The sequence below is a fragment of the Periplaneta americana genome, chromosome 11 (assembly GCF_040183065.1).
Source record: "Periplaneta americana isolate PAMFEO1 chromosome 11, P.americana_PAMFEO1_priV1, whole genome shotgun sequence".
Lineage (NCBI taxonomy): Eukaryota > Metazoa > Arthropoda > Insecta > Blattodea > Blattidae > Periplaneta > Periplaneta americana.
The window spans coordinates 159,379,053-159,404,763 of NC_091127.1; the positions used below are offsets into that span (position 1 = coordinate 159,379,053).

Below are 25,711 nucleotides of genomic sequence, written 5' to 3' on the forward strand. Positions count from 1 at the left end.
ATAATTCGTTTATGTATACTTTTCTACTTGTTACAAATCATACACATGCTATGTTTACGTATATATAGCAATAATACCTCCTTAACGCGTTAAGTAGCATTCAAACTCTCCCCCAATAAGACTAATTTTCTCGTTCCGCGACCTGCACTTTCATTTTTTAATTCTGAATTGCTTGCTGGAACCAGTGTTGCCAACAAATGAATTGCATAAGTCGCTATTCCGACACAAAGTCGTTAAAAAAATCGCTAAGAGACCGTAAGAAATCTACGAAACTTACTAAAAATGTCGCTAAAGGAAATACTGTACAAGCACCAATGATGTATGCTTTTGTGGTCTGTACATACCTATTCGCTGTAAGGGAAGATAAAAGCATCATTGTTAGGCATGATTATTGCTTGTATTGTTGAGCTGATTATTAATGAGTAACTATGAAAATGGTGCGCCATTGTGGCTATGTGGATAGCGCGTGCGTTTCCCGATTAAGCGGTCCGATTTTCCCGTGTGGGCAATAGAAGTCCACGGAAGTGAGTGTTTGTCCATTGTCTTGTGATTGTCCTGTGATGCCTCTGCAGTGGCCCTATGCCATGCTGTTCTCATCCCGCACTTGTGACAGGCGATTCGTGATTTTCCATCTTCCACCTCCAGTGACGTGTGACGGAAAAGGTGGGGGGGGGGGGTTAAACCGACTGAGAAAGAAACAACTAAGAAAATGAAGTTTGTTGTTCAATTCTAGTATTAAAATGTTCTGAAGTTTAATAAGTAATATTTTGGATTAATATTAAAAACGACTTTAAACACGCAAAATTTGTACTAGTTTACATGGCGGCGCGCCCATGCTAACACTTTGAAAGTTATTTTGTTAAAAATTATTTTAACTGAAACAAGTTATATCGTTATTTCTTGTGCCTTTTAATTACCCGGTAAAATGTAAACAACATTTTTGGTCAGGCCGCAAGATATAAGCTACGTTATTACTGGTGGAATTTAGGCTACTTTTGCAGAACTATTAGGTTTAGTCATACCTATGGTATTTTACAAGACATGCATATTTTCTACGGTTATCAGCCATTTCCTTTTATCAGTAGGCTATTAATTTTTAACTCCGAATGCACGCGTCTCTTCGGGCCCTAGTCTCATAATTTCGTCGAAAATCTATTTGCAGGCATTATCACTACATGCCAGTGCTAATCTTTCCCAAATAATTCAAGTGTTTATGTTCTTATTTTTACGACCTTTTAAAAAGCGATAAGGATTTTTATAAACACATTATTCATCCTCTAATATTCTTTTGATTTATGTCAAGGTCGGTGTTTAATACCATAATATAACACAAACTTAAAATTGTTCCTTGATAAGTTGTATTAAAAGCATTCCTTTGATTATGCTTATCATGTGGAAAATGGAAACCACTGGAATGCAAGTACGAAACACTGCAGTCTAAATAGTTGGGAACATTAATTTCATCTAATATTTTGTTGTTAATGGTAATTTCAGACATCTTTCTTTAAACTAGAATTTTTCTAATATATTTAAAATTCAATGTAAATCAGTTCTCGCACAACTTTATTCTTACAGAAAAATATATACATCCGTTCATATACTTCGTAATTCATTAGTAAATAATTTTCTAAAGCAATAGCCATGCCTTTTAATAGGCCTACATAACTTTACTGATACACAGAAAAATAAAATAAATACTGTCTTTTGATTTCTCAATTAAAAGAAGAGATTTCTTGTTTGATTTTCTTCTCAGACAAAAAAATAGGACATATTTGCTTAGCGTCTTGCACTTCCACTTCGTTGCAATTTTATAATACATCGTGATAATAAAAGAAATATGTTCAACATGTTATAAAAAATATTCTGGGGAAATTCCACAGATAGTAACAGTATATTTCTATTACAAAAAAGGGTAATTAGAATAATAGTAGGTGCCAAATCTAGGGAATCGTGTAAGACTATTTTCAAAAAACTACAAATAATGTCCATGGCTTGTCAGTATATTTTTTCATTAATAATCTTCCTCGTGTGTAATCGTGAAAACTTTGTAACTAATTCAACAGTTCATAGCATAAATACACGTCAAAAAAATTACTTTCATACTCCATCGGCAAGTCTATCGTGCTATCAAAAAGGAGTGCGTTATATGGCAGTAAACATTTTTAATAGCTTCCCTATCGATATAAAAAATTAAACTCAAAACATAAGATTATTTAGGGCTGAATTAAAGAAGTACCTAATTTCTCACGCCTTCTATTCTGTAGGTGAATTCATGACATTCAATTACACTTCATGAAATTGATACTAAAACTTTGTGTTGTACTAGTAGACTATATTGTAAATCTCGTCTGTATATATTTGATCTAGACTGTGACTATAAATTAAGACTTTATAATAGTATTAAGTTTTTTGACTTGTTCCATATTCTAGCTGTAAGCAATGTATGAATAGCATGGAATGTTAATAAATACAATATAATACAATGACTACTGAAGATGTAAAAATTCTATTCGACTCATACTCTATTATACAAATTTTACTTTACAGTATGTTTATTTTAACAAGAATAGTGCTACTAACACACTGCGTCTTAAAAGTATTACCTTTCTATTACGTGCTGAAAATGCTCTCCATTCACTCAAGGTACAAATGCACACGTCGTTCCATGTTCCTGGCCATTTGTTGGGGGCATTGTGTTGTCAATACTGTTGTTTCAGCGCGTAATGTTCCCCTTCAAATCGTTGAAAGTTCAAGAGCGTACAACGTAGGCTCTTCCCTTCAATAACTTTACAGGAAAAATTCTGGTGTTATCAAATCCGGTGACATCGGTGGCCACAAGTGCCTCGTCTGCAAACCATGTAAAGGACAGTATGCAATGAACAATGGTCGCCTGGAACCAACAACAATATTCCACTCTTTTAGTCTTATCTGGCTTTAGCAGCTCGTGAACAGCTGTCATCCTATGTTACTAGCCTTCTTCGCAGCTCTCTGACACATCGAATACGACTCCCTGGTCCCTACGACAGAACAATTAATGACTCACGCGGTGACCAACAACGGAATTTTAATGGGTTATTTTACGAAGCTTCATCAACTGCTGTGGTTATCTAGCGTCCGAATGAGATGGTGATAATGCCAGCGAAATGAGTCCGAGGTCCAACGTTGAAAGTTACCCAGCGTTTGAGGGGGAAACCCCAGAAAAACCTCAACCAGGCAACTTGTCCCAACCAGGATTTGAACCCGGGACTGCTCGTTTCATGTTAACTGTTACTTCACAGCGGTGAAAGAAAAAATTGTTAAAATACACATATTTAAATGTGAGCATTCACAATTAACGAGAAGCTTGCCGGAGCCCGGGAACGAGAACGTCAAAGATGGCGAAATTTTAACTTTTCCTTTCTCGTTTCCGATCACAGCCTACTATATTCTTTCTGTTACCATCACAAAATATTTGATCGTCGCATATTGTAGCAAGAAGGCCGTAACATAATTTATTCTTCACGTATCGTTTCTAACTAACCCAGAAATTCAGTAGAAACACTTTCAATGTTTGCTACGTGTATCGGCTATGTGAGATGATTACCACGTGAATTGAATTTTTAAATATTCCGTGTCATATTGTTGAAGTTGGTTAACCTGTGTTTATGTTGGCTGGCTTGTACTAGTGAGAGAACGCCAAGGGTCAACATCGGAATGCATAAAATCGACTTTACATATCGTTATTGATATACATATCGATATGCATATTCGTTTCCGTTCTCGGTTTATGGTGAATAAAAAATCATGACGTTCACGTCGTCCGCTTCCCATTCTCGTTCTGGTTGTCGACACACACACAAATCGATTACGTTACGTCACAGTTCCGGTAAGATGGCCGCCACTGCAGTTTTAGGCAGTTTGCATGAATTAACCAATACAAGTTCTATCATTGCTGCCAAGCGGCATTTTATAACATTTCTGAAAATATTACCACCGACTGTTGGCATAAGAAATTTGGATGTCTATGTAAGAATAAAAGTCATGCAAGATGCTCTGCAAAAAGGTATAGGTATGATCTTTTATTTTTCAAGAGAAAACTGTTACAGGAGCTTCTTGTCTCAGCATAGTAATTAATTGGTTGATGCATGAATTGCATAGAAATAGTGAAAACTTCATTTTACAATAGGATAGGGTACCATTCTATTGGCACTTGGAGGTTAGAGATCATCTCAATAGAACTCTTCCACAACGTTGGATTGGTCGTGCAACAGTTAGAAACGAATCACCCACACTTCGGCCACCAAGAAGCCCCGACTTAATGTCCTGTAAATTTTTTCTATGGGGATGTGAAAACTGAGTTTTAAACCTTTCTCTTTCTCATAACTAGATGATATACAAACTGCATCTGAGCAGTTGTTAAAATTGTCGATGAAAATATATCATTATGCGTTGTCAAGACTTCGACTATTGTCTTGGCATACGGTATGCCGTTTGTTACATGGTGTACAATATCGAATATTTGTAAGCTGTTGAAAGGAACTTGAATATATTCACCGAACCATGTAGGCCTTAAGTGATGTCCGATACGTAAATTGTAGCAGTTGTCTATTTCTTTTGTAGTATTCAACCCGTATTTATTTTTTTATTCCTGAGCTTATTGTATTGCTCGATATGTTAGAGTTCATCTTTCGCAGACATAGAGGTTTCGGCCTCCAATGGCAGAGAACTCCAAAAGTCAGTTCTTTCTTTCAACAGTCCTTGCTTCACCTCCAGGCCTTCGATGTCTATTTGCAAGTACTCTTTGTTTGCAGGTGAAGAAACGCTGGGCCACTCGACTCCGTGAAAAGGAACGGGGGTCGGATTTCTGTGAATCAAACATTGAACAGTAACATAATAACTTGAAAGAAATGGTAGGAAGAATCTGAAAATCTAAGGACTATTCCAAAACTATATTACTATACAAATAACAAGAGCGTGCAACAATGTAATTCTGAAATTATTATTATTTTTTTTTCGTTGTTAGTAAGTCTATAGCATCTATTATAGTCCCATCGCTCTTATTTCCGGCAGCCAATCACGTTGCTGGTCGGCTACATTTAAACGTGTGCGTCTTGTGATTCGCTGATGATGACGTTATGCATTTCCTAAGGCTCGATAAATACATAATATAATCGCCCGCCATATTGGCTCTTTCGTTGGCGTTCGTAGAAAGCACACGAGGACGTTATTTGCCGCTCAATTATTTGCTGAATTACAGTGTGTTTGATTTATTATCATTAGAGCTACGACATGATAATATTTAACGGTGCGGCAAATAGATTCCTCGTCTGGTAGCTCGGCAACGAAAGAACAAGAATGGAGAACGATACTACCTACCTAGACTTTATAGAGCCTTCATTTCCTAAGACGTAAGCAAAGAGGAGGAGTCACGCTTTATGGTTGTGGTAACAGATGGAGTTACTTGTCAACAATGTGACGCTGAAACGTGTGTTCAGGTTACTGCCCAGCGACAGTCCTGATGTATTTTTATATTCGTGATGATTGGTTAATTAATATTAACCCGGCACACTCACAATCACATTCATACAAATTTCCAGATTCTAGACATCCTGGGAATTCCTCTTCTTCAAGAAGAATTCACCGAGAGCCGAGCCCGGGAATCGAACCCGGGCCGTCCTGATGTGGAAGCCAGCATGCTGAACAACAGACCACGGAGGCAGTCAACATTCTGAAATTATGTGGAACGTTTATAAATTCGAAACTGACATAATTCTTTCGCGGACTCCTGGGGGTCCGAGAGCTATTCGTCAGGAGCTCGAAGCGAGTTTTCAAACTAAAATTTAACTTGTTATTACATTTAATTATGCAGTGGTGGATGTGAATGTTGGAAAACTAATTTCCCCAGACGCTTCCTGTTCTCCTGAGGCTTGTTAATCGATGTAATATTTGTATCTCCATAATACTGATAGGAGAAGAAAAACAAATGAGATAGGTTAATGAAAGGAAGTTGAGCCAGGTTAAGTGAGATGTTTTTATTCGTAATAATTAAGGAGGCCTACCGGTACCAGTTTTGAATATTATCTCTATGTAACTTTTAAGTATTATTATCTGAGATGCACGTAAAAACGGGTGCATACATCACATCACACTTTGAAATGACTGATAGTGTAACCAGCGTATAGGTAATTAAGTATGGACACTTCGCGTCGGTACCTTTGATGTAGCCGGACTGATTTCAATGACCAGCTAGAGCGTGAGATTCTGCTTTCTCCCTAGAGTTGGCGCTGACATCACACCAGCTAGCAGTCGACACAGCGGAAATATAACACATATAATTAATACATCTAGGTACATTACGTACTCAAAATAAATTGGATCCATAAAATAATAAATCCGTCATTAACTGTAATGTCTAGACTCTAGAGTTCTTTTATAATGAGAGTTGAGACGTTGACCCCAACAACAATTAAAATGTTATGTAATGATTTGATAGCACTGAAAATGGAAAAACAAAACTCTTAAGAGAAGTAAAACCATATACCTATATTATATTATATACAAATATTAAACGAATTTGATACTTAATTTTATAATGTATTATTATCTTATTTTATAATATAATTTATTATATCTGAAATATAAAAAAAATATTATTACAACTAGTTTGTCACTGAGAAATAAGGAAAAGCTGTTAACTTGAATTTATTTGAAGCAAAGCGTTACTGGATTATGCAATAAGGTAGGCGATGTTTGGATCCTGTGTCTCAACTCTATACTCAATTATTATCTTAGCGTATGCTCGATTACACTAACCTCTAGCGCTTGAAAGTGGAACTAAACGCCGGCGCACAGAGAAACAAAACACAGGAAAATTCGCTCAGTGTCCTTTCTTTATAATCCCTATTCGCTGGTGTAACATTGGTATTTTAACGTAAACTTACCCAGTATGCGCGAAGTTTACCCACAGTGAAGTCAGAATGTCAATCATTTTCTCATCGTTTTCATTAGGTTTGGCCATTCCAGGTAGCAAATCAATAGGAAAAAGATAAAGGAGATCGTCGGCGTGAGTCACTCCTGCAAAAAGCAAAAAACAATAAATATGCACTTTATTTTACTTGTGAAGCAGGTCAAAATAAGGCTACCAGAATTTTAGCTGAAATTCGGAGACATCGACCAGCTCCAGGGCTTAAATAAGGACGGTAATGAACCTCTAGTTTCTTTAAAAGTCAATCGTAAGAGATGCATTTCCCGCCAGAGCGATCATAGGCCAGCTCCTTCCACCCACCACTTGCTCAGAGACCTTCAGGGGCGGCTCGTCCACAAGAGCTGCGAAGCTGCAGCACTCCCTGCTTTGACAGGAAAATAAAAATAATAATTATTTTAATTTGTAGAAGAATTGTTAAAGCTTTTATTGGTAAATTGCTTTATATTTCATCTGGCCGGGAATATGTACTATTATCTTATGCATAATCTTTTTGCGCGTCGACTGTACTGGAATTGGCACTGCATTCAAAGTCGTCCTGGGATCTATAGGGTGGTCAGCTCATAGAGAGTGTGTCTTGCATGGTCAGGGGGTAGAGAGGTGAAGGGAAGCAGAGGGAAACTGCCGCTGTTTAAAACCCATATCTCGCTGCAGTGGCTTGCAGAGCCAGGCTACAAGGGAAGGTCTTTCCTCCCCTCCCACACCGCTACTGTAATGCTGCGTCAAATGGATTCTCTATTCCCTTGAAATTTAATGACAAAATTTTTATTTTCTTTTCACATACTTATTGTTGTAGAATCTTATCGAGTTAATATAATGAAATTAATATTCTATTTTGCCTTATTATTACGTATATATTCAGCCTCCAGCAGAAGCTAATATTTGCCTTAACTCAAAATGATTGCACGAGTATAATCATTTTGATATAGCACGTAAAATACGAAAGAGACTTCTTTTCCAGTTTTAGAAAATTGTTGACCATCAGTATATCTGAGTGTTGCTTTAGTATGACGTTTTAGTATCGTAACTTAACCAGTGCAAATGTGCAAGTATGTGTGTGTGTGAATTACAGAATATTAATTTTATTTTTCTCAACTTTCCTTTGCGGAGAAAATTGATATAATGAAGTGAAATTAAAGGGTCGTTCCTTACCCGACTTAAATCTTACTCAAGCTTCATCCAGCCGAAATAGTGCATATATGTAAGGAAGTATAACAATGAAATTTACGCTAAGCATTTGTGGTTACGTGGATGTGAACAAAAAACAAATCTGTATTTTGTTTTCCTTGCCTCCTCTTCGGTGGTGATGCTGCATGGACTAGGAGTGGTGTGACACATTTAGGACATTTGCCTCTAAAAAGCAAAATACACGAATCTTCGCAGTCTCACCTGAAAAATGTTGTTTCATTGGCTACTTTAGGCAAAACTAATATTTCTGTGCAATTAAGTGAAACGAACAGAACAGACATTCTCAAGCATAATCAAGAAGTGAGAAAAAAATCGTGAAATTATTTTAAAAATATATTGATTGTATCAAATTTTGTGGCCAATATGAACTTCCCTTTAGGGGACATCATGAAAAAACGATTCGAAGAACCCTGATGTGTTTCGTGGGTTGCTACAGTTCGTGAGTAATCCAAACGAGCCTCTCAAAAATCATTTGCCACTGTTTAAGGTTATTCTAAGACAATTCAGAATGAACTGGTAGATTGTAAGTTGAGTGTCTGCCGATCTGAAATTGAGACTGAAATCGATGGTATTGTCGACCTGGTTGGCGAGTTGGTATAGCGCTGGCCTTCTATGCCCAAGGTTGCGGGTTCGATCCCGGACCAGGTCGATGGCATTTAAGTGTGCTTAAATGCGACAGGCTCATGTCAGTAGATTTACTGGCATGTAAAAGAACTCCTGCGGGACAAAATTCCGGCACATCCGGCGACGCTGATATAACCTCTGCAGTTGCGAGCGTCGTTAAATAAATCATAACATTTAACATTTTCGATGGTATTAGTTTTTTTTTTAGCGATTAGCAAATGATGCCAAAGACATCTCCCAACTAAGTCAGGAAGTTTTGGTTTTTCGATATGTAGTGCATTTATTTTTGTCCTATACTTATTAGTAATGGTATCAAGAAGTGAAATTTGAATGTACCAAAATCTACTGCAGCTTTCCCAATCCACAAGTTCACGAGCCGCCACTGGAGACTTTGTTTCGTCTTCTGGGTCTACAGATTCCAGATACGGACAACAGTTCAGTGAACTTACCGTACTCCCTGCTAGTATCACCGAAGATAGAGGTGAAGGTGTTGGATCCGCGATAAGTGAAGTAATAGTAATAGACAGGGGCCGCCGCCTTTGCAGAGTGCAGCTCCACGGCGTGGTCAGCCCCGTGCAGGAACCAGCCGTCTGTGAACATCTACAGGGTGTTTGTTTACCAGTGTATTAGAGAAATAAATTTGTTTACAAAAAATTACCCTGTATGTACGGAAATAGTAAAGTATTGAGTGAATTATTACACTGATCCCCGGGTAGGTGCATTCTTATCCACACCAGCTGACTGTGCTAAGTTTCACTGTGTATCCAGTTTCAAACTGACAACCTCACAAGTCTTCGTCTTTCGCCAACTGATAATGGAAAAAAATACTTTAAATATAGTAATGGAATAGAGAGAGATTGAAATGATGCTAATGTCTATCATGGGGGAACGCGAGAACCACGTGAAAATGGCCCAAATCCGACTTTGTTCGCCACAAGTGTCACTGTGGATTTTTTCAACAGCAGTCTCACTAGAGGAAAGCGATCGGTTTGGAAGTAAATCCCGAAAAGACAAAGTATATGATTATGTCTCGTGACCAGAATATTGTGACAGCGACGTGAGATCGAACTCACGACCAGCGTCCCGCAAGAAAGCAGATCGCGCGGAGCACGGAGGAATGGCGCGCGGCGAAGAGGGGAAAGGGCCAACACGGCGAGAGAGTGGAGCGAGAGTGCGCGCGCATCTGGTGCTGGTAGAGAGGAGAGGGCTCTGGCTTTTTCTGGAGTGCCATCTCTAGAGACGCGTGGAACCTTCGAGGCTACGTCGCTGTGGTTATAAATTACGGACGCGAAGGAACGACAGGAGTTTGCAGTTTTTCAGTTATTCAGTCAGTGAGAAAGCCAGAGCAAGGAAGCCAGTCTTGTGTACCGGAGTTCGTCTCGAGTGTGAGTCCGCAACTGCGTCAGCAGCCGAAGGCCTGAGTTCGAGTGCAGTGGACCGCAGTTGGAGGGACCTGAGTTCGAGTGCAGTGGACCGCAGTTGGAGGGACCCGAGTTCGAGTACAGTGAACTGTCTCTGAAGGTCTGTGGCTCGAGATACTGTGAACTCGAGTGACTGAGATAGAAGAACTGTGAACTGAGAACGGGTAGTTCTGATTTGTAAATAGTGCTTTGTAAATATTAGTTAAGATTAACAGTTCATTGTTGTGCATAATAGTCCAAGTAAATTGTCATTGTCGTCGGTGGAGTGCTATAACGAATACTTTGTTGAGTGAAGATCCAATTGTTGACGAGAACGTGTAAGGTGAATTGTAGAAAGGAATTATTGTTGTGACGAATGAATTACATTGTTGTAACTAATAAAATCTACAATATTGTACGAAATGGAAATATAAAAATTGGAGATTTATCCTTCGAAGAGGTGGAAAAATTCAAATATCTTCGAGCAACAGTAACAAATATAAATGACACTCGGGAGGAAATTAAAAGCAGAATAAATATGGGAAATGCCTGTTATTATTCGGTTGAGAAGCTCTTATCATCCAGTCTGCTGTCCAAAAATCTGAAAGTTAGAATTTATAAAACAGTTATATTACCGGTTCTTCTGTATGGTTGTGTAACTTGGACTCTCATTCTGATAGAGGAACATAGGTTAAGGGTGTTTGAGAATAAGGTGCTTAGGAAAATATTTGGGGCTAAGCGGGATGAAGTTACAGGAGAATGGAGAAAGTTACACAACGCAGAACTGCACGCATTGTATTCTTCACCTGACATAATTAGGAACATTAAATCCAGACGTTTGAGATGGGCAGGGCATGTAGCACGTATGGGCGGATCCAGAAATGCATATAGAGTGTTAGTTGGGAGACCGGAGGGATAAAGACCTTTAGGGAGGCCGAGATGTAGATGGGAAGATAATATTAAAATGGATTTGAGGGAGGTGGGATATGATGATAGAGACTGGATTAATCTTGCAAAGGATAGGGACCGATGGCGGGCTTATGTGAGGGCGGCAATGAACCTTCGGGTTCCTTAAAAGTCATTTGTAAGTAAGTAAGTAAGTAAGTAAGTCTCACTAGAGGTTGTGATTTATCTAGAGAAAATCAAAACTCGAGTGGGATTTAATCGATTATTACAGGATTAGAAGGAAGCATATAAAGATTAGAAAAAAATAAATACTCTAAAAAAGGGTGTGGCAAAACATCCTCCCTAATTTAAAGTTTACATAAAGAACAGATGGATCAAAATAAGGAAACTGTATTAATATGAATTGTATCTAAACTGGGAAATTTAGGTTTACATGCGTTGCCATAGCGATATCAAATGACATGCGCAAAACAAACAAGAATTGAATAGGACATGAATACACGGAATTAACATTCAATTAGTGCAAATTGTAATCTGTAACGAATTCCAACTATGCCGTGGACGGGTGAAGAACGTGCTTACGTTGTGGTATCGTTTCTGGTTAAGTGGTAATTCCGTTGTTGCTGCTCAGATGTTTCCCGGTCGCTTAATTCCTTCACGTGGCGACGTCTCCTGGCCAGCACGATCACCAGACCTTGCACCCTGCGATTTTTTTCTATGGGGGCAACTTAAGGCTGAGGTGTTCAAACATCGGCCGAGGACTTCGCCAGACCTAAGAAATGCAATACAGGAAGAAATTGGTCTTATTCCTCAAGAAATGCTAGTTAGAGTGATCCAGAATTTCCGAAGTCGCATTCAACAATGCATTGATAGTGAAGGACACCACTTGAGAGACACGTTATTCAAAAAATGAAAAATTCCCACTGTTAAGATACCATTCATATTAATAAAGTTTCCTTATTTTGATCCATGTGTCTTTTATTTAAACTTTAAATTAGGGAGGGTGTTTTGCCGCACCCTTTACAATACAAAAACGTTCGAATGGGCCGCCATTTTCAGTTGACTATCTGTGCAGGAAACAAATGACGATCGCAAAGCGTGTTTTATAGTACCGTAAAGAATTTGCCGTTTGAAATGTTGGCAAATAAAGAAACAAACGGTAGGGAGGTGATAAAAAGGAAGAAAGTATACAAAGATTAGAAGGAATAAAGTACTCTAATACAATAAAATAGATATTAATTGACTTACTAAAATTCTATTTCATTAATGTTACCTTCGAACTGAGCCGCCATTTTCAGTCGACTATCTATGCGGGAAACAAACTACGATCGCAAAGCATGTTTTATAGTACTGTAAAGAATTTACAGTTTGAATGTTGGCAAACAAATGCTAGAGTAGTGATAAAAACAAACAAATGCTAGAGAAGCGATAAAATTAAACAAATGCTAAGGAAGCGATAAAATTGTGCGATAAGCAACCATGATTGGTTGAAAGACGTCCTTTCGTACCGTTTTATTGGTCAAAAGTAATATGACTTAATAAAAGTGTAATAATCTATGAAAAATCAGAATCTTGTTTGGGATTCGAACTTGGACAGTCTGCGCAACAGGCTGTTGATCTAGAACGTACAGCTACGGCATGGACCAGTGACAAGTGTGGTGCTTAATTCTCATTATAAAGATATTAAGGGAAGTATTGTGATCCTGCAAGAAATGACGATTTAGAGATTTTCAGCTTCCCTGATATCGACAAAAGAAATTAAGCTTCGTTTACGAAACACCAGCGAAAGAGCTAGAAACGATTTCGGCCAAGATACTTGCAGCATCTGATGTGGTTCGAGAAATGACAGAAGTATTTGGGATAGTACGCCGTTGTGTCCTTCGACAATGCATTACCTGCACTCAGTGTAGTGGTCGCCAGTTCGAATAGCTTTTGGTACAATACAATATTAATTTTTAGTTTATATAATCTTAGTCTACTTAAACTTTGCAGAAATTCATTTTACCTCATTGGTTTGTTGTCCATTATGTAGGCCTACGTAGGTTCTTGATATTCATAGACTTGTACTGACTCAGAATTACTTCTTAGACCACAAGTTCCTAATGTAAGATTGTTATAGTTCAGTGATGTCAAAGAAAGAGCGCATAACGGACGTTCGATTCCTTCCCGTGCTTAAGTGCTGGAGTGGGATGCCGTAAACACAGATAAGAGCAAGACACAGGGGCGGACAAAGTGGATTATTTTCACACGCCTAGACTTGAACGGAGCAGTATATACCGCACGCACTGGAGATAAGCGAGCGTTGGGCGTCACTTTACTCCTGTGTTTATGAAAACTTGTGATAAAGCTGGCCCAGCTATGCGCTACTAGACGAGACATCACGTGTTTGTCTTCTGGCCTTGTTTGTCTCGGCTAGCTCCCGCCTCACAGTCAGCTGGTTAGTTCACGCGCGTACTATTTATTTTCTTTATTTGATATTTTCAATACTTTATTTTCAACGGTGCACCAGTAAAAAATATGTGTTTATTTGTACTTTCAATGCGGAATCTAACCATATAATTTAAAAATATTTTTTCGTGGGCAAAGGCGTCTTAATGAAGAAAAATCTAAATTCCTCCATTTCCATAAAAAGTAAGAAAATCTGTTTACATGTCAATATAAAATTTAATTTCTCAGCATCAAAATAAACCACGATTTTGATCATTGGGTGAAAGGGTTTCGGAGCCACAACAGTTTAAAGTTGCTAATATTGTGAAAATACGATAAATTAAAATATTTTTAATTTAAACACTATGAAGTTCTGATGCCTCAAACTTAGCACAAAGCATTGTATCACAGTTGTCAACGGACAGAAAAAGTTTCATTGTATTTAAAAAATGCAAGGTCAATTTTCTCTATATTTCGGTCGATTTGAGATGGAATAGCCCATACATTAAATTTGAACAGTATTTATTTAGGCCTACAGGACTGTCTTCAATTGAATACCTCTTTAATAACTGTACTTGATTTTTTTGTTATGTAGCCCTATACACCTGTCAATTCAGTTTACGTATTTGGAAATTAGAAGTTTATCACATTAGTATATACACTGAACTTTTGTAAACTTTGTGTTTACAGCACATGTTTATGAATCATTGTTTTTAACTTGTTGTTTGTATTTCTTTATGTTGGTGTACTTGTAATTGGGGATAACTCCCTGTAAGGACCCTTAATAAAGAAATAATAAATTAATTGATACGTAGTAAATAATCTAGATATTTGCACTTACGGTAGTCTGTAATGCATGTAATAATTTTAATCGTTCTTCCCCCTCGATATCTCTGTATGTTTGTTCATGGTATGTTGAATAATGTCGCTGTATGCTGCTTTTCTTACTAATCGTATGTTGTCCACATATTAAGCACTGTATATCTCCTTCCTGTTCCTTGCATAGGAACTGCAGTGCTCATTCGAACTGGAACTTGTTATACGATCTCTTCGCTGGGTGCATGATCAATGCCAACTGTACATTGTACAACCCTCACTGAAGCACGTTCTCGTAGCGCATATACGCTCTGATTGACATCACTGTTATAGTTCAACTCCTTTGTTAACTCCTTCAGTTTGAGTACGACCTTTTGAATCACCCTGTATAATGATTTGCCAAGACAATAAAATACTAGTTACTTAGTTTATTTCCTTCGTCCCCGCTCCTTGTCTACCTGTACAAGCATCTCGGGCTTTGACGAAAAAACATTCGCAATTCCATTGCTCAGCTGAACTAGAGTTTAGATAAGAATGAGTTTCACAACAATGAGACTTACATCAATCAGTGTCGTGACATTGTCGACGACGACGTTCTTCTCGAAATAAAACTCTCTGATGCGATCGGTGATTTCATCCTTTCGTGGGGAACTCTCCCGGTAGCACAGTAGCATCGGTGCCAAGCGGTCGAACTCAGTAATCAATTCATCGATCAGCTTCTGTTTTACAAATCCTTCAACAAAAAAGTAATTATTTCATTCTGCTCTGTGCGTAGTAATATTACTTGAATAACATTAAATAAAACAATATTCTAATATTTAATTTGTTTGCAATCTACAAAAATTGTTCCGAAACAGAACAACATAACAAGATGCGACCAATATTGAATTAATAGAGTGATATAGTGTGAATATTCTAGTTTTCAATTATTCAATTCCTCATTTATTCACCAAATCACTCGTTCACCGATTCATTCCTCACTTAAATATTTCTTACAATTAACTCTCTGTCAATTGCACATGAATTTACACTTTCATTCACTCATCCGGGCTGCAGAAGAGTATCTGTCGGATACAGGGGGGGGAGCCATTAATCCTTCCCATTGAAGGCCTTAAGGAACCAACCTGGACAAATACCCAATGTCCTATCCCCACCTTCCCGTGGTGCAGCTGTTAGTAAGCATAATTTTACAAGGGAGGGGCTACTCATCAATTAGCACTGGTCAGCTTGATGAGTTAATGACTGAATTTGGTATAATTTTCCTCTATCCAATACCTAATTCCCTCTTTACCCTTTCCTAGCCAGTCCTCTGACTGAACTCTTACTTTCTTCGACCCTGACAGTATTAGAGCATTCGAGGCCTAGGGGTTCATTTCACTTTCCTTCCTCCCCTTTCTACTTTTCTGTTCCTAGTGCTGACCTGCTATGGCACTAAAATCGTCCTCCAGTGGCTTAAGGAGGGAAAGCTGGTGATCAACAAGATCTCCCAGCTAGGTCCAATGGACCCGTCGACCAACAGCAGGTGTGGTCCTCCAGACATTCTGGGGATTGTGTGTGAATGAAGTAGCCACCAAAACGTTAAAATATGGTGTTCACTTAAATCGGCTACAACTTGCCATTTAACTTAATGACTTTATTGTCAAACGCCTGGCATTAGAAAACAACAACAACATTCACTCATCCGTCACTTAAGCAGAAAATATACCGTGCGTATAATTAACTGACTCATGCACTCATTCATTCAATAACCAATTCACTCACTCACTCACTCACCCACCCATCCATCCATATATTCATCTATCCATTCACCCGTCCATCCACCCACCCACCCATATATCCATCCATCCATCCATCCATCCATTAATCCTTATATCCATCCATCTATCCAGCCATATATCCATCCATCCATCTATCCGTATATCCATTCACCCATATATACATACATCCATATACCCATCCATCTAACCATCCTGTCCATCCATCCATCTTTCTAGTTACGGTCGATTGTATCAACATTCATTCTTGCGGCGGCAGGTATACAATACGCTATCAAGAATTAAAAATGAACAGATAATACAAATCCTTAGGAACATATCTTTAGAAAGTAAGAGAAAAATGTACGAGGGAAATAAATGAGTTAAAAGACATGTAAAATAAATTTTAAAATGTATGTGTGCATATAATGTAAGAAGGTCTGCCTATGATATATCGTCCTATTACTCGTAAAGCCGATTAAGTCCACTTTTGTGTAAAATAAGTTCCCGACTTGTCTTTCCGTGCTCTGTATTCTACTAATATGAAATAAGTCCGAAATGTTGCATGCAGGCAACATACCAATTACTTTATTTCAAGAATTTTTTTTTTCGTTGTTGGTAACTCTATAGCATCTACTAGATGTTTTATGGTTGTGCTAACAGATGGAGTTACAATTTCAAGAATTTATTATGATTTTTCGTACATTAATAAAGTTTTAATTCCTGCTTGTACAAAACTTGCATTACTGGTCTTAACTGGTTTTACTAGTAATAGGACGATAAATAAATTGTACGTTGATAAGTGACCGGATGTGAATGCTATCATTCAACATTGTAACGCACTCCAACCAAACAAACAAATAAATAAATATACAATCCGCGTACTGCAGTTTAAAGAGAACTGGAACATGGCAAAATCTAAGCCCGTGAAGAAATACTACTTCCAAAGGAAATGGGAATATGATTATTTTGTTGTTGAAGACGAAAGAATTGCTTGTTTACTGTGTCCCATCCAATTTATTTCTACTCGTAATTTCAATATTAAACCACATTTCAACAAAGTCCATATTAAGAATTATGGAATGCACAAACGTTTGGATAAATTCATTATTACGAACTGTATATTGATTATTTATTTATATATTGTAAATTTAAGGACGTCACTCGTTGTGTTCATTTTGAATTGAAATTAATAGTGACTTTCAAAGTTCATTACTTAAATGCTATAAATGTATGTTTCCGTAGGTGATGGTAGGAAGAAAGTTTTGGAAAATCTAAAGCAGGCTAGGTGCAAAGAAATCTCAAAGAAACTACCGACAGGGAATCTAGCATAATTGTAAACCTTGAAACGAGATAAAGCATTATAAATACAATGAATTTATTACAATCCTTTTTGAAAATTACTGTGCCGCCACTGATGGACCTTTGCACGGACAGAGAATGTGAACAATTCTACGCGGAAGTCGATCATCCCCAACAGAAGTGGAGTGAGGCTGACGTCATATTTCCCCTACTTACGGGTTCTGGAGGCCTGATCTATCCATCCATCCATCCATCCATCCATCCATCCATCCATCCATCCACATATCCATTCGTTCATTCACTCATCTATCCATCCATCTATCTACCCATCCATCTTTCCATTCACTCTTCTATCAATCCATCTATCCATCCATCCAGCCACCTACCCACCCACCCACCCACCCATTCATTCATTCATTCATTCATTCATTCATTCATTCATTCATTCATTCATTCATTCATTCATTCATTCATTCATTCATTCATTCATTCACTTCCCACTGATGAGACTATGAACCAGCGCTAGATGTGACAACAGATCCCATTATCGAATCTAGAAATACCTACTTGAAACCGGAAATGATCCTTCCTCAGAGGTGACACCAGTCATCCAGGGTACCGCTGTGGCGTTCTGTACGAGTTCAAGTGGAGTGGCAGGAAGGAAGGCGTCGTTCCCCTCCTCCAGGACAGGTTTGAAGGGCACCAGAGGATCTATGCTCCACTCCTGATACAACAACGTCCGTTAGCTTCGCGAGACTTCACAAATATCTATGTTCCAATGATATCTGAATAGTAACTTGGTTTTAGACACAGCCTAAAAATTCAGTGTTCACAGATTTTACCACAGACCAAACTAAACTGCAGTCCTGCAAAAGAACATATTCTTGGTAACTATTGTGTTCTGTATGAAAGTGTAATTTTTAAACCCTTTAATTAAAATTTAAGTCATTTTTGGCGCTATTCATAGACATTTCGCTAGTCCGCGCTACGAGCTAATGATTGGCTATGTATTGTATATTTTTAGTAGAGCCATCGATGTAGCTCAGTCGGCAGACTCGCTGGGCTGCTGATCCGGAGCTGCGTTCGGGCTTGGGTTGGCTCCCCCTTTGATAGGTTTCTTCCGAGGTTTTCCCCAGCCGTGGGACTGAAGCCGGATGGTATATGGCGAGTCCTCGGCATCAACACCTTTTATTTGATTACCTGGTTGGATTTTTCCGAGGTTTTCCCCAACCAAAAGGCAAATGCCGGGTAATCTTTTGGCGAATCCTCGGACCTCACCTCATCTCACTACATCTCGCCAAAATATTGTAAAAAAAAATTGCACAAAATTGTAAAAATTGTAGAAAAATACTAAATTGTAAAACTATAAAAATTTGTAAAAATTGTAATTGCAATGTTGTAAAATTTTGACTTGTTCCACATCTTAAAGCTTCATTGCTCATGTAAGATCTATGGAATAAAATGAACGAACGAACGAACGAACGAATGAATGGAGCGTGCTAAACTAGCTCCGGCTATCGAGTGATTACTTGTACAGGATTCATATCATATCATATCGCTAACACTGGTTTATGAATACGAAAAACGTTAGTTCGCTGATCATCCACCGGAAGCCCGCGCTAAGAATGTGATTAGGTATGTTCAGGTCTCCTCTGAACTAAATCTTTCAATGGTGGCATTGACAACAGTTTGTGTGCCGTTTCTGACTAATAGAAAAAAAAGAGTCTATTATAAGAAATGACTGTAGCAATTCACAGGTTTCGATTCTCGACTTCTTTTATATTCCATTCCATTGTCTAGGCTTCACTCTGCACGTACTCATAAATCTTATTACTGAGTAATGAAATACTTTTTTCTGTTTGTGTGTATGCTGTCGATGAGAACTTTCAAACAATGAATATTACTTGTACAACAGTCTTCTCAGGGAGATTTTAGACAGATTCTATTTAATTAAAAACGAAACATTAAAAGAGAGAAATGGAGCAAAAATGGAAGAATGAATAGAGAGATAGGAAGAGAAAAATAAATATATATAAGAAAGGAAATGGAAGAAAAGGATAGAGGGAGAAGTGAAGGAAAGATGAGAACAATGAAAAGAAATAAAAGAAAATCACAGACAAAAACAGTAATAACAACACTGGTAAACAAAATTAAACATATATTTTGTTAAAAGATAAAGAATGGGTGATTGTTACAGTATTTTTCGTACTGATTTAAAATCTGTTTTCAAAATTTTTCTGCCACCCAGGGTTTTTGAGTGAAATGTAGTCTAAGCTTTTATAGTATTGATACCTTGCAACATTTTACCTAAACTCTTATTTTATTTCTAAAATGTGTGTGAAATAAATTTTAGGCTAGACTTGCCTTGAGAAACATCTTTTTTGAGTGTCCAGCAATAGTCTACTAGAATATTTGGGCTCCATTTTTCCTCGTAGCGCCTTTCTATTTAAGAAAAAATCCTGATAAAAACACTCCCCATGTTCGTCGTTCACTACCCGAAAGTTTTGAGGAAAGAAAAATAGATGAGAATCGAAGAAGTTATTTTGAGTGACGTATTACACCCCATCACGTTATAGTTCCTGAATCAGCTCACTGACATGTTCTCTGTATTCTTCTGATCTGTGATTCCTAGAAAGTAACATCTGTTGAATGATCATTAGGATCCCGGCATATAATTGGAACTGGGAAAGACTATATGACGGGATCCTTTTTAGCCAGTTAATAGAATTACAAGGAGCACAACGGATTTCAGGGTCCCAGTTCCTGTCCTCATCTATTTTGCAATCAAAGTTACACTCGTAAGCTCTTTTAACCAGCGTACTAAAATTCACCTGAGTGCTTTCAAAGTTCACTAACCAGAAATGTAACAAAAATTGTTTGTGTGATTTACACAGTATTTCGAGATATGTTTAATTTTATGATATTTTTACCACACTTAAAATTAGGACAAAGAAAACTACGCTATGAAACTTGTTGATGAATGTAAGTTCCAACTCCACTGAGAATAATAGTAATACTAATCCCGTAGTCTTATTAGGAATAAAGTGCATTGTTATGGATTCTGACTTCACAGGCAACAATAGTCTAAAGTTATAGGTCACTTCTTAAAGCAATAAAATGAAATATTTGAAATACGTATTTTCTTTCCATTAGAATGTTAAGCAATATAGCAATAAAAATAAGTCAGTTTTTCTAAAATTACAAAAAATATGGTGGGTGGTAGAAAAATTCTGACTTCATTTTTGGAATGAGCAGATGAAATTACATAAGAAAGAGGAGAAATTTTACATTTAACAAAATCACTGTTGACCAGTGTAATCAGAGAAAGATGAAGGAAATAAAGAGAAATAAATAAGAAAGCATTGACAGGAATTGGCGAATGGATAACTGCGAGACGGATTCCTCACCATGAAGGCCTTGTCCGTGGCGGTGATGGCGACGGCGTCCTTGCTTCTCAGACACGCGACGAGCTCACCGCTGTTCTGCGTCGGGCAGTTCAGCAGACCGCCGAGCTTCTCTGCCTGGCCGGTGCTCGAACCATTAGGCGCGAAGGCCCAGCCATTGAAAGCTGTACCACTCTGAGAGATGGCGCGGTGGAACAAGCCTGCAATATATTCCTTTCATTAATCACACCACTAGACAATAACAGACTCAGCGGATGTGTAATTTGCAGTGAAAACAATTTACTTCCTCTTTTAACGAAGTGCAGAACAAGTTGGCAGAGGATTCGTAGAATTCCTATTATTGTGTGGAACGTTTAACCCATTCCGTTCATTGAATAAATTGTTTCACGCCTATTTCAGGACTTCTCTTTTGAGAATTCATTTTAACTTTATGACCTGTTTTATCTTTAACGAAGTGTAGCTAAATTACTTAAAACGCACATTCTAGTCAGTCTTCTAAATTATTTCTTAAAATGTATGTAAAAGTTAACGTGTAAAAAGACTTGCAGATTTCAATTATGGGAGAAGCGAGAAAAGTCTCGTAAATTTAGGCCTGTTAGCCCTTGTTCTAGAAGAAGTTTCCATTACTTACCTAACTATAAAACAGTGGGCGTTCAGCTTTCTTTCTCTTCTAAAGGAAATCTAGCTAAAATACTATCATCCAGTAACAGAAAATGTAGTAATCGCTCGGGAACTAAACACGATAATTTTTGAAGGGAAATTACGTTACATTACATAGGAGTCTATTCCAAGAAGTAAAGCATTGAAATCTTAGATTTTAATTTTAAATTTTATACATCTTGATTACACAACTTTTAAATACTAGCTATTACTTAGGAAAAAATAATTTATTCCTTTTACTTGTTAAAACTAGGTTACCTTCTTGACTAGTTTCAGTCTGATGTAGGCTATCTTCAGAACTCTTCCTAAATTTAAATTTTAGATGTTGCACCTCCAGTAAAATACTGTCGTATGTCGAAAATCACATAATAATTATTATTATTTATTTATACTGCCAAAGTTAAGGCCATAGGGCCTTCTCTTACACTCTACCAGGTCACAAAGTATACAAGTAGTGAAAAAGTTAAAGAACAGAATACTAACATATTACAGAAAAAATAATAACATAACAAAATCGACACTAAACAACATGAAAATAATACAATAATAGAAAAAATAAAGTAAAATACAGATCTAAAGATTGGAATATAATAAAGGCAACTCGGTTAGTACAAATAGTTAATACGGAAAACTTAAGGAAGAATACAACAAAATAGAATGTAATAAAATAATAATAAAAAGAAGAAATAAATGCGAAAATTAAATAAAATCCACAATAAAAAGGGTTACTTTCGTAAATTATTTCCAACGTTGGAGGTATAAAATTCTAATAATATAATAGAAAATTATCAAAGATTTTGATGCCTTTTATTAAAATATATTTACAGCAGAATTTTACTAGGAAATAGCATAGTTTTACAAATCACAATTTTCGAGTCATGACACTATTTTATTGGGAGTGCGATATTATTGGGAAGAGTAAAGAAAAGAAGGATTTTCCAGAGAAGAGGAGTGCAAGACACGAAGAAAAGCAATGCGATATTCACAAAAGCAGAGTAAAAATGCTGGAAAGAAAGTTGGCACTGTGATGATAAAATACTTGCAGTAAAAATAATGTTACAGTTTCAACAACACAACAAATATTTTTACTTATTAGAAAACCTATTAGTTACTTTTAGTAAGCATTTATGTTATAAACATTATCATTTGAATAGGATATATTTTTAATTTCGTTACGTTTCGTTGAAAATCTAAAAGTTCTCACCTCTGCTCATTGGTGATAATACAAGATAATGCACACTAGCGCCGCCCGCACTCTCTCCAAATATCGTCACACTGCCAGGATTCCCGCCAAACGCTGCGATGTTGTCTTTCACCCAGCGCAGTGCTGCCACCTGATCTTTCAGTCCATTGTTACCAGGACATTCAGCGTCTCCAGTGCTGAGAAATCCTGCGAACGTTCCCATGAATATTGGATACAAAGAAAAATATTCATACACTCAATGTTTTAATCACAGTTATTTTAGTTTGTTTTATTCAATTTTATTGTATTTTACAGTAGTGACGAAGAAAAGATTTCTCTGAAGGCACAATAAGTCAGTAAGCTTAATCCTACGAATAGACTACTACAAGGAAAAGAACGAAGTGATCTTCGAAACCCTTAAGTGAATTAAAGATGGAGTGTTAGAAAGCGGCTGAAGGTGTTGCCTCGCGCCTAGTGAGACAAAGATAAATTTCGTGCCGTTGCGCTTTGACATTACGTGTTTTCGTGATAGATATCCAGGCTCAAAACTTATGTCGGTTTTCCTTCACAACTTAAGTATTAAGTCTAGAGATATTTCCTTTGTAATAGTTGCATTGGCTAAAAAGAAATTACAATGTAAGAATCCGGAAAGAACCTATAGAAGACGTTAAAGGACAAGAGTGAAACAATGTAATTACAATGGAAGATCACTGAGAGAATTATTCAAGTTTTGACAATTTTAGAATTCTTAACTCATGTTTTAAGTATAGAAGTCAATGACAGAAGTAGCCACGAATGGGGCTACTTCCGTCATTGACTTCTAGCAGAATGTGGTGCCCACAAGTGGTGAGGTAACACGTTAAAGTATGAAGTGTCCAACATGCCCGACTGTCCAACAGACCCTAGTTTACCCTACATACATCTATAAAATAAATACACTTCGTCATCACAAGAATTGAGAATTATTTTTACCTTTTAGCAACCTGAAATACTTAAATTTTATTTAAAAATTTCGTGTATCCAGAGGATATGACTTAAGCACAGATCGCTTTGTCTTTACTTACTTAACTATAGCTTTTAAGGAACCCGGAGGTTCATTGCCGCCATCACATAAGCCCGCCATCCGTCCCTCTCCCGAGCAAGATTAATCCAGTCCCACCATCATATCCCACCTCCCTCAAATACATTTTAATATTATCCTCCCATCTACGTCTCGGCCTCCCCAAAAGTCTTATTCCCTCCGGCCTCCCAACTAACACTCTATAAGCATTTCTGTATTCACCCATACGTGCTACATACCCTGCCCATCTCAAACGTCTGGATTTAATGTTCCTAATTATGTCAGGTGAAGAATGCGTGCAGTTCTGCGTTGTGTAACTTTCTCCATTCTCCTGTAACTTCATCCCTCTTAGCCCCAAATATTTGCCTAAGAACCTTATTCTCAAACACCATTAATCTCTGTTCCTCTCTCAGAGTGAGAGTCCAAGTTTCACAACCATACAGAACAACCGGTAATATAACTGTTTTATAAATTCTAACTTTCAGATTTTTTGACAGCAGATTAGATGACCGAAGGTTCTCAACCGAATAATAGGCATAACAGGCATTTCTCATATTTATTCTGCGTTTAATTTCTTCCCAGGTGTCATTTATATCTGTTACGTTGCTCCAAGATATTTGAATTTTCCCCTCTCTTCAATCTCCAATTGTATTACAAGGTAAAATTGCATTGAAAAAAAAAATGATATAAAATTTTAAAATATTATCAAAAAAGGAAATGCTGTTTAGTCAACTGTCGGAAGATAGGTTTGAACCTCATAACTCATACCAATAAGGCATCACTCACGAGGCAACTAAGCCAGAAGATTATAAATCCTAAGTGATTTGTCATCTATTAAGGTGACTTTGTATATATTAAAAGGTTTCCAAGAATTTATAATCCTAAACAGTAAGATTGTTGGAAGGCCGGAGGGAAAAAAGACCTTTGGGGAGGCCGAGACGTAGATGGGAGGATAATATTAAAATGGATTTGATGGAGGTGGGATATGATGATAGAGAGTGGATTAATCTTGCACAGGTTAGGGACCGATGGCGGGCTTATGTGAGGGCGGCAATGAACCTTCGGGTTCCTTAAAAGCAATTTGTAAGTAAGTAAGTAAGTAGACAGTAAGATTATATAAAGTAGTAATTATAAGTCTATAGTCACAATGTTATAGCACGCGAGATTAAAACATATTTTGAAGTTCGCACCTAGTGGTCCCAATCTGTAGTTGAAGGTGACGAGGACGATGTCCTTGTCCAGAAGGTAATGCGGCTGATACATAGTGCTGGATCCTGCTATCCAGCCTCCTCCGTGCACATATACCATCACATCCAGTAGAGAGTGTCCCTCTATCTGTAAAAAATAGTAACCTTATAAATGGAGAATTTCTTTTCTCGTGTTTGATTTGAGTGCTTCAATGAAATCTAAGTTTGTGTCCTTTAAGCATATAGTCATCCTGTTTGCAAATTTCTTTGGGGGTAGAGCGTCACTTTTAAGATTTCTTATGGGCTTTTAGCTCCGAGGGATGTTTTTCATTTCATCTAGTTCGTCAAAGTAGTGGAATACAGTTCGAAATATCGCTTCCTCCAAATAACAAAAAGCTTTAATTACAATCCAAAAGACTGAAAAATATAGAGATACAAATGCTGAAATGTAAAGACTACAATCACCATCATTTCAACTTCAAGAAAGTAAACCTTGTTCCGTCTTCACATTAAGTTCGTTTAACTCCAGCTTTTCCTGGGACGCTCTACATCTCTTTACCTTTTATTTTTTATTTCAGTAGGTTATTTTACGACACTTTATCAACATCTAAGGTTATTTAGCGTCTGAATAAGATGAAGGTGATAATGCCGGTGAAATGAGTCCGGGGTCCAACGCCGAAAGTTACCCAGCATTTGCTCTTAATGGGTTGAGGGAAAACCCCGGAGAAACCTCAACCAGATAACTTGTGCCAACCAGGATTTGAACCCGGGCCTGCTCGTTTCACGGTCAGGCAGGCTAACCTTTACTCCACAGCGGTGAACAGTAACATATTGGAGAA

The 25,711-nt window shown here is 37.5% G+C and overlaps 1 protein-coding gene across 2 annotated transcripts in view; it reads right to left on the reverse strand.

Annotated features, from left to right (window-relative positions):
* Positions 1–1,542: 1,542 nt before the first annotated feature.
* Positions 1,543–25,711, reverse strand: part of LOC138709497 (esterase FE4-like) — a 52,182-nt gene continuing 28,013 nt past the window's right edge. For both annotated transcript variants that reach the window (XM_069840305.1, XM_069840304.1), the window contains exons 3-10: positions 24,876–25,020; positions 22,647–22,832; positions 20,786–20,982; positions 17,946–18,102; positions 14,883–15,055; positions 9,223–9,373; positions 6,921–7,053; positions 1,543–4,843 (exon numbers count right to left, since the gene is read on the reverse strand). In XM_069840305.1, coding sequence (XP_069696406.1) covers positions 4,654–4,843; positions 6,921–7,053; positions 9,223–9,373; positions 14,883–15,055; positions 17,946–18,102; positions 20,786–20,982; positions 22,647–22,832; positions 24,876–24,993 — 1,305 coding nt within the window. In that variant the 5' untranslated portion in view covers positions 24,994–25,020 and the 3' untranslated portion in view covers positions 1,543–4,653. The remainder of the gene's footprint in view (positions 4,844–6,920; positions 7,054–9,222; positions 9,374–14,882; positions 15,056–17,945; positions 18,103–20,785; positions 20,983–22,646; positions 22,833–24,875; positions 25,021–25,711) is intronic.